We start from the raw sequence: 18,528 nt of genomic DNA, 5'->3' as shown, positions 1-18,528 counted from the left end.
TTCCTTTCCATGAAAATGCATTACTCGGATATTTCACATGTTTCTGGTATTTCTCAAGGATAGAACTTCACCCAAATCTACTATGTCATACCATGTCAGAGGATGCGTCTAATTAAGTTTCTTGTGTATGGATACTGTACAAGGTATATATCTTGACTTACAAACATACAGATAGACGGACAAAATAAAACTGATGGACATTTCCTATTTAAGTACCAGGTTTTACGTAAACATCTCTTGTTCTTCTATAGTTTTTGAATGACCATTTTTGTGACGGGCTGACGGACCGACGGAACTGACTGGCGGACAGATTGGGAAACCATAACTATCCTTCGTTCATACATCGTTGACCTAATGGTTATACTGATCTTTAGACCTAACAGACAGTTTGGTAAGAGTTTTAATAGCAGGTACGCATTAACGCATACCAGGCGTCTACCGTGGACTATGACAAACCTTGAACCAGAGGTCTACCATGGACTGTGAAGAACCCTGAACCAGAGGTCTACCATGGACTGTGAAGAACCTTGAACCAGAGGCCTACCATGGACTATGACGATCCTTGAACCAGAGGTCTACCATGGATTGTGAAGAACCTTGAACCAGAGGTCTATCATGGACTGTGAAGAACTTTGAACCAGAGGTCTACCATGGACTGTGAAGAACCTTGAACCAGAGGTCTACCATGGACTATGACGATCCTTGAACTAGAGGTTTACCATGGACTATGACGAACCTTGAACCAGAGCGGGTTTACCACGGACTATGTTAGATAATTCTGTTGTGGCTACTATGATAGAGACGTTGTTTTCAGACAGACAGACCTGGTTGATTATTGACCATGCAATATACTTACACATGATTTCTTACAATCACAACTGTAGAATTTGTGTTCAACCATCAAACTTCTAGTTTAAAATCAAATAAATGTTTATTTTAAACATTGGTAAGTGAAAATTTTCTACAAATAATGCTACAACATGATCAGAAAACATGTTTGCATTAGGTTGAAATATATGGATAAAAGGAAATGAGTAGTCTAAAAACTAATAGAGCTGGAATGCTAGGCTTTAAATATTTACTTGATTTCGTTGATTTCATATTATTGTGAATAATTAAAAGAAAACCACTTCCGGTTGAAATACTGTATCAAGTATGCGGTCAGATTTTATTAAAATGACCAGTGAAAACCGCTGGTTTTACAGATGAATTACAAATCAACTTCTTACTATAAACAACAAAAAAAAGGTTTTAAGGACCGGACGTTAAGACGGCAACAGCAAGACTGTAGCAATATTTTTTTTTTTTTTTTTTTTGAAAATATATTAGTCTAGACATCTTAGAGGCAATGTATTACTTTGTCCTTTGCCCTACCATAGGCAGATTCAGAATTGTGTTTGTTTGTATGCAAGTTTATCTATAGTCGCCACAGGTAACCCATATAGGCGACATCTCCAGAAGACTGTTAGTAATGTTAGTGGGAGGAAAGTGCTCGAACTCAAGACCCCTGGTTTCGAAGTCAGTGTTACCACTGGACCACTGCGTCCGCTCTATTCTGGGTTTTGGTCTACAACAGACTGAGTTAATGACGGAATGGATGAGTGGGGGTGGGGGGGGGGGGGCGGTCATGTCCCCTCTAAAACCTTGTCATTCGTTCCTTAAACAGATCAAACTGGTAGAACATATATGCTTTTAAATAATTGAAAATAACTCCCATTAGTATAAGAGATACAGAAAAAGATTTAGAATATATCATTAAAGTCATATAAAAACAGATATCATTTGGTATTTAGCATTTCCCATCAAGCTGGTTTTATTGATTTACTTCTTTTTTCACTTTTTATTTTTTTTTTGTTGGGGGGGGGGGGGGGGGGGGGGGGGGGGGGGGGGGTAGTGGGGGAGGGGGTAAATTATCATTAAATGTCTGACAATTAGCAAGGTGTTCCTAATATTAATGATATGTGGTATTCGGATAAGAGTCCCGTGTACGAGTGCTTTACGCCCGGTAAGCTAAAGAACGAAGGAAGTTTTTGGAAACAGAGTCGCACACATGGGTTACCAGACTAAAAAAATGCTATTTAAAAAGACCTTTAGGTCTTTGATTTCATTATTCTAAAAAATTCTTATTAGCTCACAGACCATAACATATGAGCGGTAAGACGCTGACAAAGAATACGAACACAAGGATAGACAAATGGACTTGCATGATTTTCTCATAGACTGCATAAATATCACCAGGTATGTAAAGTAAGAAATTTAAAACTGTTACGGTTTCACCCATCATCCAACGAAATTTGTTCACATGGATATAAACTAGCTATTTTTATTTAGGCGCCCAGACTGTCAAAAATAATTGTTTAACATTAGGTATATGGGCATTTTCTCCAACAATTTAGGGGCCAAGCCCAAAATCTATAAGCCATGGGCTACTGGGTCCCTGCTAATTTATATCCCTGACTGTTCGTGATTGACATTTGATGTTTTTGACTTTCAGTAATGAAGGCAAACAGATTTTTTCATGTAGTAAATGTGTTAACATGCTAGAAACTTATGATGACTGAAAAAAGACTATTAATGACCACAGATTTCGGAATTGTGGGAAGTAGGTTGGGGTTTGAATATCGCTTCAAGGAAAGTGGAATTGCTTGTTGTTTGTTTGTTTTTGTTTTTTTTTTTGTTTTTTTTTTGTCTATAACTACTTTATAATTGTAAAACTATATATAAGATAAAACCCTGGTTATTGATTTTTCAATATTTAATACAGTAATTTCTTAATTACGGATCTAATTAGGTCTTGTACAGCAAAAAAAAATCCTTTCTGCCTAAATACATACAGTTAAAACACGTTTTGTGATCTTACGGTTGGGGGAGGAAACTTAAATTACTGGGCGGTGTATGGTCGAAAAAAAATCCTGTTTCTTTTCCAGCATTTTGTTTTCACTTAATTAACAGTGTCCTTGGACTTTTCAGGGGTTGGGAAATGTATTTGAAGTAGGACATTCTAAGCATAAGTAAATAAAAATAACACATGTCGGTTTTGAGACATATTTTATTGCACGGAGAGTTTCAGTTTAAGCAATGAATTTTCTACTGGAATGTAACATATATAATAGTCTGCTTTTTAGAAACTCTGTCCCCTGTTCAGTACCGATAACATAATGGAAACAAGAAAATATTATAGAAACTTTCAAATAAAATTTATACACGTTTCATGAAAACTTTACATTTGTTATATATTTAGTGAATAAAAAAATGACTAATAAATCAACATTATAAAGAAGTAAAAGTATTTGTTAATATTTCTATATAAAAATATCTGTACGTGATTTTGCGGAAAAAAATCGCAGCTTTCAATTAAAGGCAAGTTTATCATTAAATTGAAAATGTTTTTGTTTGTTTGTAATTTAAAAGTAAATATAAACAAATACGTGGCTGTTTAGCGAATAGATGTCAAATGATATGTTTCTAATATGTTTACGGTATCTGAACATTGTACAGTGAATTAGATTTAATAAATAGCACTACTCAATATAGACAACGGGAATTATTTACATTTGGTAAGAAATTATTTACATCTACTATTTACATCCACACGAGTTTAAATTTTGCGTAAGACGTGCACAATAATAAACAATTCAAAACAATTAAAACTGTACAGACTTTGCGTAGAAATGCACAGATATTTTGAAACATAAACACACATAAAACAGAAATCACGATGACAATGTTACAAGCATTTAACAAATTAATGCATGTGTGCAAAAATATATATATATATTTTTTTTGTATAATGGACATAGTTCAAAATTAATGCTGAATTTTCTTCTTCTTTTAACAAATATTAGATCAAAATTTCTCCTTTTATTTCATTATTCATGAATCGCCCCTTGAACACTTTTTTTTTCTGATCGACCTCTATCCTTAAAATATTGAAAATGCTCAAAAGACATTTTTTACCATTTCTGTATGACAATGTTCGACTGTATAAAAGATATAAAAATAGCAGAAGATAAATCAAATGAATGCATTTTATAATATTAAAAAAAATTGAAAAAGATAATTTGTCTGTAATCAATCTCTTTGCCCTAATGAGTATCCAGTCTTGGCATGGCGGAACAAAAAAATCAACTATACATAAATACTAACAAATTGATCACAAGAGTATTTCTATTGCTGTAATCTCAACTGTCCGCTATATTGAGGTCCGTAATAAGGTGACTGTTGAAATGAGGAATATGAACTTAATGAAGAGTTCGTAGTTGGTGGCAGGGGTGGCGGGTTTGTCACTGGTAGATAGGATCCACCTAAGGATCCACCGAGGCTCGAACCAAAACTGTTTCCAAGTCCATTACTCAAACTGTTACTAAGTCCGTTTGACATTGAACTCGGTGAGTAGTACGGAGAATAATTTGATGTCGGCTGGCTTCCCCAGGGTTCAGTCTTTGGTAGTCCGTATTGCTGTGACTGACTTATGCCTTGTGAAAATGAAGGCAACCCGAGGGGGTTGAGTGACGGGTATGGTTTATATCCCGGGGGAGGATACAAACTAAAATGTCCGTAAGAATTAACATGTTGTACGTGTGCTTCGGCGGCCATTTTTTGTTTATGCAGTTTGAATCTCTTGGCTCTTCTCAAAAAGCTTCCATTACCGAACATATCACCGCATCCCGGATGAAGCGCCCAATAGTTTCCCTTTCCGGGCCTACCTGGCGCCCTTGGGACCTTGAGAAAACAGTCATTTAGTGAAAGATTGTGACGTATAGAGTTCTGCCATCTCTGTTGATTTTCCTTAAAATATGGGAATCGGTTCATAATAAACGCGTATATCTCATTTAAAGTCATCATTCCGTTATTTGAACTTTCTATTGCCATGGTGATCAAAGCGATGTAGGAATATGGTGGTTTGACGTCTGCGAAACGGCGTTTCTGTTGTGAAAGCGTTGAAGTTCCAGAAAAAGCTCCATCTTCTCCGCAGTCCTCAACATCGCCGATAATTCCAGAATCGGAGTGATTTGGATCGCTGTCGTCTGGGTAAGTGTCGTCTGGGGCGTTACCATGTGACGTCATATTCATCTCCTGAAAGCATTGAGAAAAGAGTCAGTTGAAATAATATTACATTTAAAATATAAAATTATATTATCATACCTTAATTAAGAATATTTTAAATGAAAATTATATTGATTTCATTTTGTGGCAGCGGACTGCGATCTTACGTTATTTAAATAAATAAATAAATAAATAAATAAATAAATAAATAAATAAATAAATACGTATGGAGAAGAAAATTTTAATCGAATGGAAAATTTTTGGTATTTAAACTTTAGGCTATTTTCTCAAAGTCTAAAATATGACAGTAAATATTATTTCTTTAAGTATGCTGAATTCCGATCTAACAAATAGAACAATTTATTGACAAGATTATTATGAAACAATTTAAGCGATCACATATATTTCATTAAATACTGCCTCACTCCTTTATTAAACAATAAACATTATTATACTATTATTTTATTAAGTTAAGTTAGTCTGTTCTTTTAATATGAAAAACGATCACGATACAAGATATATAGCAGTATTTTTATACTTTTATTTATCAGTCTATCTATATTAACAAACAACGGAGCAATTAAAAAAAAAAACAGTAAGGAAAAAGACTTGTACTAACCTGTTGCTGAAGTCCGTGGTGCATCATATTGCCAGTTCCCATCATGCATGAGGATTTCTCCTGGTCAACTTCCGGTCCCATCATATTGTCAGGAACATCAATTATCATACTAAATTCCGCCACGATCTAAGTTTCTCCTCACTGTTCAGTTTTAAATAATATAATATTCACTTAATTCAAAGCAAATAATTAAGTAAAGATATCACAAATGGTTTTAGTCCGTTTATCAATGTTTTCAATATTTCTGAATTATATTTTCTTTAAAAGTACACTTTAATGTTCAAATAACGTTCTGACAGTGTTCGTGAATTAGCAACGAATGATACCCTGAGTGGTCAACCAGTTTCTTTTATTACCTTGTTAAAAAACGATCATGTAACTTATTGGGTAATAAGAATACAATTTTAAATTGACACTTGTTGACAATAGGCAATCATTACCATTTCAATTAAATCTTGATAACCTGCCGTTCACGCGTGACGTTTAAAGGACGGTCATACGTAACATAACTCCGCCCAGCTCATTATTCTATTATGTTTATTCATAAGGCATTGCGCTGGACATTGTAAACGCCAAAGAAATCAATTTTTTGTTGTATCATTCTAATGGAGAAAAATAAATTGATCAAATTGGCTCTTGGTATACGGACAGACTCGGACTATTTAGTATCATTGCTAAGCCAAACAAACAGAATGACCAGTTGTATTTACTTTAATAATTTGTCCCTGCTGAGATTTTTGTATGTTTCAAATTGTCCTCTTGAAATTTTTGCATGGCTTTTGGTAACTTTCAAGTGAGTTTAAGCTACACAAATAGAGAAGTAAAATCAATTCTTTAAAATGTAATACACTCCTTGACCATATGGAAAATGCACGAGGGCACATTCCAAAATGTGCCCTGATATTTTAAGCAAATAAAACTGATTGCTTCAAATATGATTCATATTGGACTGCAAAAAAAAACAGGCAGACAGAATGACCGCCGTATGTTCTTTTGACCAAAGGGATCTTTGTGCTGAATAAAGAAAATGAAATAAAATAAGCCCAGGCCTACTATATTTCTTTCTCCGGGATATTCCCTGTTGTATCTCGAAAATTCCATGTTTTAGCTCTGGCTTGTACATTTGGTTAGGAATGAATCCTTTTTGATTTCTGAAGCAACGGTTTGGCTAAAGACGCGATTGTAGAAGATATTTTTTTGCTAAGCAAAGGAATGTATATTGAAGGCATGTCTTTTTCCTTAATGAATACACTTTTTTAATAATAAAGTCGTTTTTTTTTTTTATTTTTTCAGTGCATGTACGTAAATTGTATATTTAAGTAAGCACACGTGTATGAATTAGATTTTTTTCAATTGTAATTGTGGGAAAAAAAACCCAGATCTTTGCTTGTGTACAAAATTCAGTTTGAATGTTTAGATATCTTAATATTTGAAACAAAATGCGCAGTTGCAGGATATAGATTCGATATCTGCTTGATAATTTCATAAATGAAAAGAAAAGAAATCTATGGTCTTGGATTTGTGTTTTGAAATATGTATTTTACGAGTAAGTATTTTTTGCGTGCTAGAGTATAATATTCACTATAGAACAAGTGTATTATAATGGAACTGTTTCTATCCATGGTTATTTTAAATTCACAATCAAACGATTATTTATATCGTTACTAACTTGGCCGCATTAATTGGCTTAGAGAAAATATATACATGATCCTATCAACCATGTGTCGGAACAATTAATAGGCACTTTGATCCAATATACAACCATTAGAAGAGTGAAAATATAAAATCCAGACATTATAATTTAGATAAATGGTGATTTAGCTTTAATTGCAAGAAAAGGTATAAGTACTCTTCTTACGACACGTGCCTAAGGGAGAAAATCACTACTCAAAGGGGACCGAACTCCGCTAATGGACTTATTGTTATGGGAAGATAATCCGGACCAGATACTTTTTACACGTCCGTAATCCGGACTCGGACACCGTATTGTAGTCTGTAAAATAAACATGGCACCTGTTTTAAATGGACAGAGTATTATGTAGCAGAAAAGTCGTACAAATATTCCTTTGATGTTAATGCTTTTTGTCATACACAACAATAACAATAGTATTCGTTCTTGAAATCTCAAATTTGTACTTCTTTGGTAACGTGACACTGAACATGAAATTTACTTTAAATCTAGCCATACCATATGAATTATCAGTCTTTTCGGTTAATTCTGTTCATTTTTAACAATTTTCATAGTGTCAATTTAGATAGGGCCTCAATACTTGGAATGCATTTAGACTGAAAATATTATCAAAACTGATGTTCACGCTTGTCTTCAATGGCGGATCTTTTATCGTGTTATTAACATTATTCTTTTTTCTTTTTTTTTTTTTCATGTCACATTTTAACTATTATGAACCCTTTTCTTTTTAATTAAAACAAAATTCAAGAAAACCATACAGCCTATGCATAAACAGAAAGAGTGGCAAATTCTTTAAAGATTTTGCATTCCTTCTTTTTTTAAAAGCAATCAAGTCTACAAATTTACGATACACGAAATAATTTACAACTTTAGTTTGGCACTTGAAGACATCAGCATTTTTCATCACCTTTATTCTATATGAAAGTGTGACACTGTAATTAAAGTATGACAGAATCTGTACAAGAAAATTATCGCGAGAGATATTACACGCCTGCGTGGTTTAATTGTTACGTGACAAATATCGCACGTAATCGCCGTGCGATCAGCGTGTCAGGGCGGAGACTTATCTTTGGAAAAAGAATGAAGACGAAGTGAATAAGAAAGCTATTACCTGGTGAATAGGTAATATACAATACGACCATAAAATAATTCGACTACTTTTTAAATTAAAATGTTCAATTTAATTCCAATTAAGATGTAAGAAGGTACTGATGTCAAAATGATTGACGTGACGTAACTCTGTAACGCCGTAAGCAATACTGCTAAACATGTTTGCGCCAGTATTGTACGATTTCTAGGCTGTTGTCAGATTAAATAAAAAACTTAATAAAAATATTTGCATATTTACTTTTGACAGATAGATCGGGCCCCGATCTCACGATTTGGTGTAAAAGTCGGAATCCGAAATCTTTGTAAATAGTGACATAATTCAAAAACAGTGGCGCAACGAAAAAGACATGTTTGCCTCGGCTAAATAAACAATTCATTCCCGATAAACCTATTTTCACTAAATTTGTTGACTTGCTATTTCAATGCAAATATTTTATCAGTTGTGATAGTCTAAATTAAAATATTTCTTTTTGTTCCTTGCTTATTATTAAAACTCATCAATGATACCTTAAAAATATTTTCTCCTAAAAATAATAATTTCATTTGTAGTTTTTCTTAATGTGTCAGCTGTGTATTCTGATCCTTATAAAACACTTTGCTAAATATATCAATAATTTGATAGGATGAAAACATATTTAACTTACAGAAATTTAAATAGCAAACATTGGTTAAAAATATTATTTGATAAAAGTAAGAGCATGATAAACAAGAAATGAAAACTTTGGAGCGTGGACTTGATTCCGGTAAATTTATTTTGCATGGAGAAATGTACTATCACCAATAACATGAAACCTATGTTGTATCCTCATTTCTCATGTACTTATTAAAACTCGAAATGTATCAAGGAAAGTTAGAATTCAACACGTGCATGCGGATACAGCGAGGTAGATATGGTTGTCAAACACAAATAAGCCGCACTATGAGAAAACCAACAATGCATCCGCGCAGTCTGGTCAGGATCAATGCTGTTACGCTAACGGTTTCTCTAATTGCAATAGGCTTTGAAAGCGAACAGCATGGATCCTGACCAGACTGCGCGGATGCGCAGGCTGGTCTGGGTCCAAGCTGGTCGCAAATGCACTATGTTGGTTTTATCATGGTGCGGCTCAAAAAGAAATAATATAATCCGGAGAACGACACATTTCCTAGCCAAAAACGGCAGCCATTTCACTCCATTGAGGGTATCTAGACGGCTATATATATATATTTAGAGAGAGAGAGAACAGAGCAGAACAGAACATATTCTTTATTAACTTGCACATATTCATTTGTCACTAAGCATTTTCTTAGAAGAAATGTATTCAAATGATGAATACAGTTTTCGCCAGTTCTAATGTTTTATTAACCGAGCTATTTCTTTAACCATATTCCCCTTTGAGATTTTATAATTTTAACCTGACCAACGGCGAGGTTCCGTAGCCGCTGCTATAAACGTGCCGTCAAATATTCAGTTTGCATAGTGACACTTGCATTTCGTTTTGGCAAGAGCCGCAAAGATGCAAAATATGATAGTTACTTGAATTTTGCCATGTCAAATAACAGTACACGTATCTTGATTTTTCCCCTGCGTTTAATGTGTTTCACATATGTGTGTGTACCAGATATCACTTCTGTATTTCTCTATATGTATTTTCTGTGTATTGCTCTAGAATCTATATAATGTAATATTAGTTAAGTCTCTATAAAATATATTTCTCGCTATGATTCTTGAATATGTTTTGTAAATTATGTGTTTGTACATCATTATCATTCTTGTTTGTACTGCTCTTCAGTTATGAAGGAAATAAAAGAATATATATATGCCATTCGCTAGAATGCAAGAGCTTGTTCTCAAATATATACGAATGCCAGATATTTTTTTAATTTTACACTTGAAAACGTGAACTCTAACCCATTCTGCCATTGGTTAAATTTTCGTACTTCAGATGTGACAATGTCGAATAGCAACCTTCTTGTATCGCTTATTAGAAAGTTTTACCTCTTGTTAGATCGCATTTAAGCTTTAGTGCAAGTGTGTTTATCGAATATGTGAACCTCATTATGTTTGCAAACGTTGCGGCACATATGGCGATGATGACCCCTCTAAATGTGACTGTTCACAACAAACATTAATAACGATCATCGATTCAAATATAGACCGGGACATACTAAATTCTGGCGCTGTCAGTGCGACTAAAAAGTGGTACGCAAATAAATAAATCATTAATGAAGAAAGAACTAAAATGCGACTCTGGCATAACAGAGAGGACGTGTGGCTATAGATTAGCCGACACGAAACGAGATAGTGGTTTGACCATTTGATCCAAATGAGGAAAAACGACATAGTCAGAAATTGAAAAAAGATTAAATTATATGTTGTAGTGTATTGATTTTGTAGCTGATAACACAAGTATTGAAAGAAAAAATATTTTGGCAGTTTTAAATTTTAAAATGACATAGCACTTTGAACAAAATCAAAGTAAATTATTATACATTGAAATAAATTGGTTATTTAACAGAGGTAAAAATCACATACGCGCGTTATTTGTATAGTTCACAATAAATCTGCCATCTAAATAGGCATAACGTCTAAATTGTTATACGATGTTGTGCTTTCTTCAAGGTTTACAACGGCAGTACTAATGCTACAATGACTGATTGTCTCATGAATTGTGTACATGCCAATTGTGTCAGTAAGCTAGAGTGACAGTATATTTTTTAAAAATGTTTCAGAAGTATCTTTAATTGACCATTTGAGGAAAGTTAAGGACGTTAGGTAAAACAGGGGTAACATAAACATTATCTAATGTTTAAGTTGCTGTATGTATATCTATGATGTCATTCTAAAAACATGATACACTTAGGTCATTCCTTATTTTCTTTGAGAGATCAAATTGGTCGTGCGTACTGACAAAATACTGAACAGTTAGACCAAAACATTCTTAAGAGTAGCAAGAAAAACAAATGATATTAGCACTTTGGTTGAAACTTTTGAGACTTTTTCCAGTTACAAAGAACCCTAGCGCGTCAAAAAATGAACAGTTTTGGTTGAAGGTCGTCACAAATGCATTTTCTGCTTCAAAACAACAGGACAGAGATATTCATTTCTTTTCATTTTAGTTCGATTCATTCTTCATTGGTCATTTATTTATTTGCATTTTTTTCAAATTCTGCAACGGATAGGTTACATTATATAGCTGTAATAAAGGCAATTTTGCATGTGTATACACAAAAGCGTTATGAATTTGAACTGTTACTATCTACTACGTTAGTAAATGGTCCCACACAGGACATGTGTTTCACTGAACAATATACACCCGCTGCCTAACCACCGCTCGGTATACAACTTCCACACAAAGACAAGTGTCGCCGACTGAACCGCCGAAAGACGAATGGGTAAAAGCGCCGGTTTACTCTTTTGTTGTTTTCTTTCTGTTTTGCAAAATGTTTGGGCGCAGTAGGTCTAAGTTTGCAACATATCATATCAACATAACATAACACTAACCAAACAGTTAACTCGATAGGTTTTCCAAAGCAAGTATGGGAAGATTTCAACCTGTATTCACAATGAATTATATTATAAAATCTGTAAAAAGATCCTTTGGAAGCAAAGAGTGCAACCAAGAAGAATAATAGCAGACTCGGTTTGATTGAGTCTGTTCATGAGAGGTAATGACATTGTGCAACACCTCTCACGCTCCCTAGCACCGGCTTAAGCGGAACTCTATTACAAATATGTTGAATGGACTCAATGATCCCAAAGGACCAACAAATATAACAACACTGAATCCAAGTACGGGGAGATATAAGACTTTTACAGCCGCCACACGGCACTTAAAGATCAGAACATGCACACTATTAACGTTATTTACGCAGAAAAAAAAAACAACACAGCAGCAAAATTACAGGCCTTTCCACTGAAAATCAAGACAGGATCAATCTAAGGATGTTATTTTCAGTTCCAAGCTTTGCATGATTTCTTTTGGTTTGTAATTCACAGTAATGCCCCGATGATTTAAAACTGACACCGTAATAATCTAAATCAAACCGCATCGGTATCAACAACAGCTTGAATACCGCAGCAACATGAGCAAATAGGAAAACAACAACAACAACAATATCAAAATGAGATTTTCTTTCAAAGTACATTACTTTCAAATGGAATAATGATTAAATCTTTCTTTCGTTCTTGAAAAGTATTGAACGTTCTACTCCGGGAGCGCTTGTTGGTTATACCGTAATACCCGCAACTATGTGTTTATTCTTTTACAAGGATAAGCATGTGTGTAACCGGGTAAACGTCTTTCTTGTTCTATTAGCCCAATCTTCTGTTGGAATTACATTGCGTAATTAATCTCAATGTAAGAAAACGAAAGATTAAAGAAATACTTAAGTAGGGTGAAAGTTAACTGAAAACACTATTTTTCTATAATTGGATTGGAAAGGATTAAATAATCGCACCACAAAAACCATACCGCTTCGCTAGCTACTAGTTTTATACATAATGTATCGGATTCGTACTAAACTTGATCAAGTTGATAGTGCTGAATTTATTCAGTAAAACCAGTAAAACAATATATTGGTAGAACACAACCTAGTGCTCGCTTGGACAAGAAACCTATAAAAGATTTTTTTTTAAAATATAAATGCGTATTGCATGATAGCACTTGTAAACTTTCTATGGTCAATGTAAAAATTCTTTTGTATTTCTTTTAAAATGACCACTACAAACTTCATTTAATTCTTTTTACAAAATGTTTCCCTGTTCAATGATAATGATCATTTCAAAACTGGATCAAAACTTGTCTTTGTAAAGCAGCATGTTAAAACAGGGTTGTTTTCTGTGACAACGCTCTCCCACACCAGAGACGTAATTTGAGGAAAAGAAGAAAAAAACGCATTTTCAACAAAATCGAGGAGACATATTTCCTGCAATAAGTGCCTATGTCCCTTGAAATACCAGAGAGGACATAGTGGCATGACGCCGGACTACAAAACGGAATAATGAGTTTGAACCATCGCCCCTCCAACTGAAATGACTAACTTTCGGGTAAGAGTGGTTTTCAACTGATTCATTTAAGAACCAAGAGGGCTTCTGGAATAGGAGCATCTTATGTATCTTGCACTATCCTCCAACAAAAATTACTGTTACCCGTGTGGGCGGCAGCTACCAATAAGCGTAGATTCAAACACTACTTGTGTCGCATTTATTTCCAACTTCTAAGCGAATATATAAATAAAAAATTAGATTACTTAGAGTAATATTTTTAAAATGTAAATATATCAAAAATATTTGTGTGCTCTTTTGAGAAAAATAAATCACTTACACAGAAGAAAAAATAATAAGACAAATTTAGCGATCATCAACCGGCCTGTATATACATAATGTGTAAACTCTTTTTATCAAGTGACAAAATATTTCTTTTATTAGGATAAACTTAAAATAAGTAAAGAAGCAATATTTTCTAATACATGTTGATCGAGTAAATAATTTATGAAATTATTGAACTTTCTATGGACATATCACGTAGAAGAGACGATGATAATATTTGTTCATTTATTTTCATATTCATTACACATCGATATCAATATTTCTCGATACAAACTCATTTATTGATATTAGGTACATCAACAAATTTATTAAATAAAGCGAAATTGAATGAGTTCAGTAAATAAAGTATCATAGTTGACAGTGTCTTCTATAAACCACTTTACTTTCCGGTGCAGAAGTCAACGCAGCCTTGGGGAATATTTGTATTAGACCATACCCCGGATTACCAGTCGCATTGCATTGTGGATTTTCTCTATTATTTGACTACGAGATTGTTTTTACAGTCGTATTCTTGTTAAAAGTAACCAGTTATGTAAACAATGTGTTACTTAAATTCCCTGCGTAAATATTTTTTCAAGCCCCCAATAGCGCTTTTAATACGAAACTTGAAAACGGAGAATTACTAATACATCACAAAGGAATATCTTATCTGCGCTAATGTATTTATTGTTAAAATGAGGACTAATTCCTAAATTGGACGTCAACCATTATCTACTAGCTAATCACTTTTACTGATCATTTCAATATAACGATTTTTGTTATTTTTTCGATATGGCGAAAATATGCGTACCCTTTATTGTCGCCGTAATAGAACAGAAAGTGTTCCGTTCAAGATTACTGGTGAAATGCCAAAGCGAAGAAGCTTTCGTTAGTCTGGACACAAAACTCCCGTGAGAACTTTAAAAGTGCAGTACATGATTTATAAGGCCTCTACATAATACAGAATTAAATCACATAACAATGCCATTCATTCCTCTTGTTGGTAATAATATATTAGAATGCAATTCACTTATAAAAGTACTGATCCGTTTTCCGTAGACAAAAAAAAAAAAAAAAAAAAAAAAAAATAAATGTTGCGTCATAGTAAAAGTCACGATATGGGCCAGTATCAATCCCTGTACAGTAACTTTTTATGCCTCGGTGTCGAAGACCGTTCGTCAGTCCATCCGCCGCACTTTCCTACTCAAATTCCACAGTTACATCAAGTTCAAATGAAACTTGGTCGACATCATCAACGTGAGATAGTTGGAAAATTCATATCCAATTTTTATGCCATTGAAGTCATAGTTTTTGAACTGTTCGTCCGTCCGTACGTCACATTTTATTGTTACTCAAATCTTACTACGGGTTCAATCTTACTGAAACGAAACCTGATATGAAGTGGACATGGGCATTTTATCGGGACTTTCATGTCAGTTTTTTATTGGAGTTATGGCCTTTTTTTTGGACTTTCATATATATAAACTACATCAGAAAATTGTGTACCCAACTCCTCCTTCCGCTTAAACTAAACTTGGTATACATAATCAACATGAAGCTGACATGCATTTATTATTGGAACTTTTATGTCCAATATTGCCTTTTGATTTGTACTACACACGTACATTCTTTACTAAACTCCTCTTAAACCTTTTTTTTTTTTTTTTTTTTTTTTTTGGATTTAACGTCGCACCGGAACAATTATAGGTCATATGGGGACTTTCCAACTTTGATGGTGGAGGAAAACTCCAAGTGCCTTCACTAGATGAACTCAACGCCCCGAGTGAGACTCAAACTCACATTGATGAGTGGCAAATGATTCAAAGTCAGCGGCCGTAACCACTCGGCCATCAGATTACAACAATGCTGAGATATATTCGTGACCGCTGGTTTAAAAGACAGTGGGCTATTTAGAGAATAAAACAGGCCCGTTTTTTTTTATTTCCATACTTCCAGAAAACTTCATCCTTTCTGTGTTGCTCCAGAAATATAGAAATTCACAATTTTCTTTTAAGTACCACTAAGTACCGACCACTCCAACTTTAGCAAGATGATCCAAAAGAAAATTTCACTGTTTTTATTTTTCTTTTCTTTTTTTTTCATGGATCATAAGAACAACACAGAAAAGTCTGCTTGTAATTTTAGTTAAAAGAACAGAAAATCTCACATTCTATATTGACTCAATGGTTCTTCTCCCACACAAACATGATATAACAACTTGAAATACACGAACACAAAAGCAGGGCGAACCACGTATGACAAAATAATATATAATATCAAGATAAAGTGAAAAATCATGTGTATTCCTAATATAAAGGTCAAAAATGGCAATCTATTTATGTATATGACAAACATAAATATTTTAGCTCGCGTTAATTTTCTTGGAAAACAGGTTAATTAATACAACTTTACAAATTAGAGTATAACCATTATGTATGCTTAATGGTATAGATATAAAATTCCGCCATTAATATCACGGTACATGTCATTTTCTTTCAAATTCGTGAAGTCTTCACTTAGCATCTGATTCACTTTTAGACAAGCTTTCAGAACAGAAAGAAAAAACAAAAAAAACAAAAAAAAACAAAAAACCATTATAAATATTCTTTATTATCTACATCATATAGGTGTAGTGTCATTTACTGTCAGTTACTGAAGCTTTGTATTTTGTCTATTGTTGACCAATTAACCTATCATTAAGGAATGTATGTTTTTGCTAATCACCATGCCGTAAAATTCTTTCAATTGTGTTGATGCATATAATTACAGCTTAATTACGATTAAGCGATACCGTGACCGTGACACACACACTTTCGCGCAAGAAAAAACGGTGTCATCCATGTTTCACACTTTTCGCAGTCCTGGGGCAATTTTCGATCAGGTACTGATATAGAGTGTCGTGCAAAAGCATTACAGGCAACATTCTGCGATTATGCATAGAAACATAGAATATCTTTAAATTGCCGGTGCGCCATGCGAGTTGCCAAAAAAAAAAAAAAATCATGCAAAATGCTATTTGCCAAATGCCCACAGAAATATAGACTGTAAAATGATAAATGCTAATTATTAGTCGCAAAATTCTGAATAGTATAGGCCAAATGCGGACTGCTAAGTACTTATTCGATAAAGAACTGAATATATAGTCAATGTATAAATACTACTATTTACTGGCCTTCGTTACATAACGTTGACTCTATAAAAAACTTTTTTTCTAAACATTTCATTTCGAAACTTAAACATATACTGGTAAAACTTTTCAGTATTATTTTCAAAACTGGAGTTGTACCGAATTCTTGGACTGTAGAAAAAATTGTTCCAATTTATAAAAAAAAAAGGAGAAATCACAGATCCAGCAAATTACCGACCAATATCCTTGCTTAGCTATTTAGGAAACTTTTTACAGCGATATTAAATTCAAGACTAGAAAAATACACCTAAAGGTGGTATCATATACAAGTTTTAAGATGGATTTAGAAAGGGTTGTTCTACAGATGATAACATGTTTGTTCTAAGTACTTCAGTTAAATTGTTAAAACACAATAAAAAGAATTTGTTTTGTGCTTTTGTTGATTTAAAAAGTGTTTTTGATACCATATAGAGAAGTGGACTTTGGGCAAAACTTATTGTTAATAATATAAATGGAAAGTTCTTACGAGTTGTAAAAAAATATGTATGACAAAGCAAAATCGTGTATTTTTTAAAACGGCGTTAACTCTGATTATTTCCCTTGTAATATCGGAGTCAGACAAGGGGAAAATTTATCGCCCGCTGCTTCTCTCATTGTATCTAAATGATCTACATGATTATATTAAACACAATAATTTAGTAAATGGAATAAAATGTCATAAACATGGTATAGAAAATGATATTAACAATTTAATTGAACTGTTTGTTATTTTATACGCAGATGACACGGTTATAATATCCGATTCAGCAGCAGATTTGCGATCAGCACTGAATGTTTATGAATCATATTGTGATTATAACAAATTAACTTTGAATACGTCCAAGACAAAAGTTCTTGTTTTTTGAAGGGGTAGACAAAGAGCATATGATTTTAAATATAAAAATGAAAGTATTGAAACTGTTTCAGAATTCAAGTATTTAGGTATTTTATCCATCCGAAATGACTTGAGCCGTGTCATGGGAAAATCAACATAGTGGCTTTGCAACCAGCATGGATCCAGACCAGCCTGCGCATCCGCGCAGTCTGGTCAGGATCCATGCTGTTCGCTAACAGTTTCACCAATTCCAATAGACTTTAAAAGCGAACAGCATGGATCCTGACCAGACAGCGCGGATGCGCAGGCTGGTCTGGATCCATGCTGGTCGCAAAGCCATTATGTTGGTTTTCTCATGGCACGGCTCATATGCAGATTGAATTGTTTCCAAAAAATGTAAAACCCCTACTTTTATATGGTTGCGAGGTATGTTGCTATGGAAACGTAGATGTAATTGAAAGGTTTGTAAATAACGCAAGATATTTTTTTATGGATTAGAAATATCAAAGATATATTGATAAGCAGTGGAATGACAAATGTATGGGAAACACAAACATTCCCAAATGGTAAATGGCTTTATAATTAAGTGATTTATTTCTAAATGAATGGTATTCGAATATTGAAAATTCAAGCAGTTGTAAAAATTATAATATATTTAAAACAAAATGTGGTTTTGAAAAATATTTAATCGGTACTCAAACAAAATATCATCAGTATATTATCAAATTCAGAACGAGACATCACAGACTGCCTATAGAAACTGGTTGTTGGA

General features: G+C 33.7%; 1 protein-coding gene across 1 annotated transcript; it reads right to left on the bottom strand.

Annotated features, from left to right (window-relative positions):
- Positions 1–3,759: 3,759 nt before the first annotated feature.
- On the bottom strand, positions 3,760–5,773 carry LOC123565356 (forkhead box protein B1-like). The gene is made up of 2 exons (XM_045359222.2): positions 5,666–5,773; positions 3,760–5,076 (listed from the first exon to the last, which is right to left on the bottom strand). The coding sequence occupies exons 1-2, from the start codon at positions 5,771–5,773 to the stop codon at positions 4,168–4,170; spliced, it is 1,017 nt and encodes a 338-aa protein (XP_045215157.2). The 3' UTR covers positions 3,760–4,167.
- Between the last annotated feature and the right edge of the window lie 12,755 nt (positions 5,774–18,528).

This window comes from Mercenaria mercenaria, chromosome 8 (assembly GCF_021730395.1).
Source record: "Mercenaria mercenaria strain notata chromosome 8, MADL_Memer_1, whole genome shotgun sequence".
Taxonomy (NCBI): domain Eukaryota; kingdom Metazoa; phylum Mollusca; class Bivalvia; order Venerida; family Veneridae; genus Mercenaria; species Mercenaria mercenaria.
The sequence above is the reverse complement of the archived record's forward strand: the minus strand, read 5'-3'. Positions and strand labels throughout refer to the sequence as shown.

Bases quoted from the DNA above. Each gene is read 5' to 3' on its own strand.
- LOC123565356 (XM_045359222.2), bottom strand. From the start codon at position 5,773: ATGATAATTGATGTTCCTGACAATATGATGGGACCGGAAGTTGACCAG. The intron at 5,077-5,665 runs GTTAGTACAAGT...CAATGCTTTCAG, and splicing joins ACCACGGACTTCAGCAACAG to GAGATGAATATGACGTCACA.